Source organism: Microtus ochrogaster, chromosome 10, assembly GCF_000317375.1.
Source record: "Microtus ochrogaster isolate Prairie Vole_2 chromosome 10, MicOch1.0, whole genome shotgun sequence".
Lineage (NCBI taxonomy): Eukaryota > Metazoa > Chordata > Mammalia > Rodentia > Cricetidae > Microtus > Microtus ochrogaster.
This window is the reverse complement of record NC_022016.1, coordinates 75,515,494-75,516,403: the sequence shown is the minus strand read 5'-3', so window position 1 is coordinate 75,516,403 and position 910 is coordinate 75,515,494. Positions and strand designations below refer to the sequence as shown.

General features: G+C 43.1%; 1 protein-coding gene across 1 annotated transcript in view; it reads left to right on the top strand.

The window, feature by feature from the left end:
• Positions 1–910, top strand: part of Zyg11a (zyg-11 family member A, cell cycle regulator) — a 34,490-nt gene that overhangs the window by 27,851 nt on the left and 5,729 nt on the right. The window contains exon 11 of the mRNA XM_026782054.1: positions 667–861. Coding sequence (XP_026637855.1) covers positions 667–861 — 195 coding nt within the window. The remainder of the gene's footprint in view (positions 1–666; positions 862–910) is intronic.

The following is a 910-nucleotide window of genomic DNA, read 5'->3' as shown; positions in this document are numbered from 1 at the left end:
ACTGCCTCAATGTCAGTGAGTGCGTGGTTGGAAAAGAGGGACATCCACGTTCCAAAGAACTTCAGATACCCTGTAAGAGTTGAATAAGACACTGAAGTAAGTCTTAGTTCTACAGCCACAGGAAATGAATTCTGAGTAAGGCTGGATGAAGTTGTGACCATGCCAGACCTCACTGTCATGTCTTATGCCCCGCTGCAGCTGTGAGATGATAATGCTTGTTATTTTAAGCCAGTAAGTTTGTGGTAATTTATTACACAGCATAGAAAAAGAACACAATGTGTTTAAAACAACAGGACAGTTTTCATTTTTAAATTGATAGATAATGTAAGCATTTGTGTTAGACCTAGATTACTTCAGGCAGTCACTGGCAATGCTGACAAGTTAGTCTTGCTGAAGGTCAAATTTCTTTGCAGGATTAAACATTAACTGAGACAAAGCTGTTTTTATTTCTCTCATACTGTGCCCAGCACTTAGTAGGTGCTTTATTCTGTTTGCTATTAAAGATCATGTCCTTCATGAAGGGGTGAGACTTGGGTCATAAGCCAAGTTCAGAGGGAGGGGGCTGGTCTAATTCTGAGACCTTGTCTAAAGGGAGCAGTAGGGAAGGTGCTGCTGGTTCCTGGTCCTTCCTCAATTCCTGCCCTGCTATGTTTTGCTACCCTGTAGAACAACGTAGCTGAAGTCAGAGAGCTCTCTCCCAAGCTGATGACAGAAGATGTTTTGAAACATATCACCAGTCTGCTCCAGAGCACCAACATAGAAGTGAGCTACTTTGCTGCCGGCGTGATAGCCCATCTGACATGTGACAGACAGCACTGGCTATCCCGTGACCTACAGAGGAGTCATCTTCTCCAGCACTTGGTACAAAATCCAGAGTAATTTCTTCCTCAGACAATTTATTTTCCTTGAG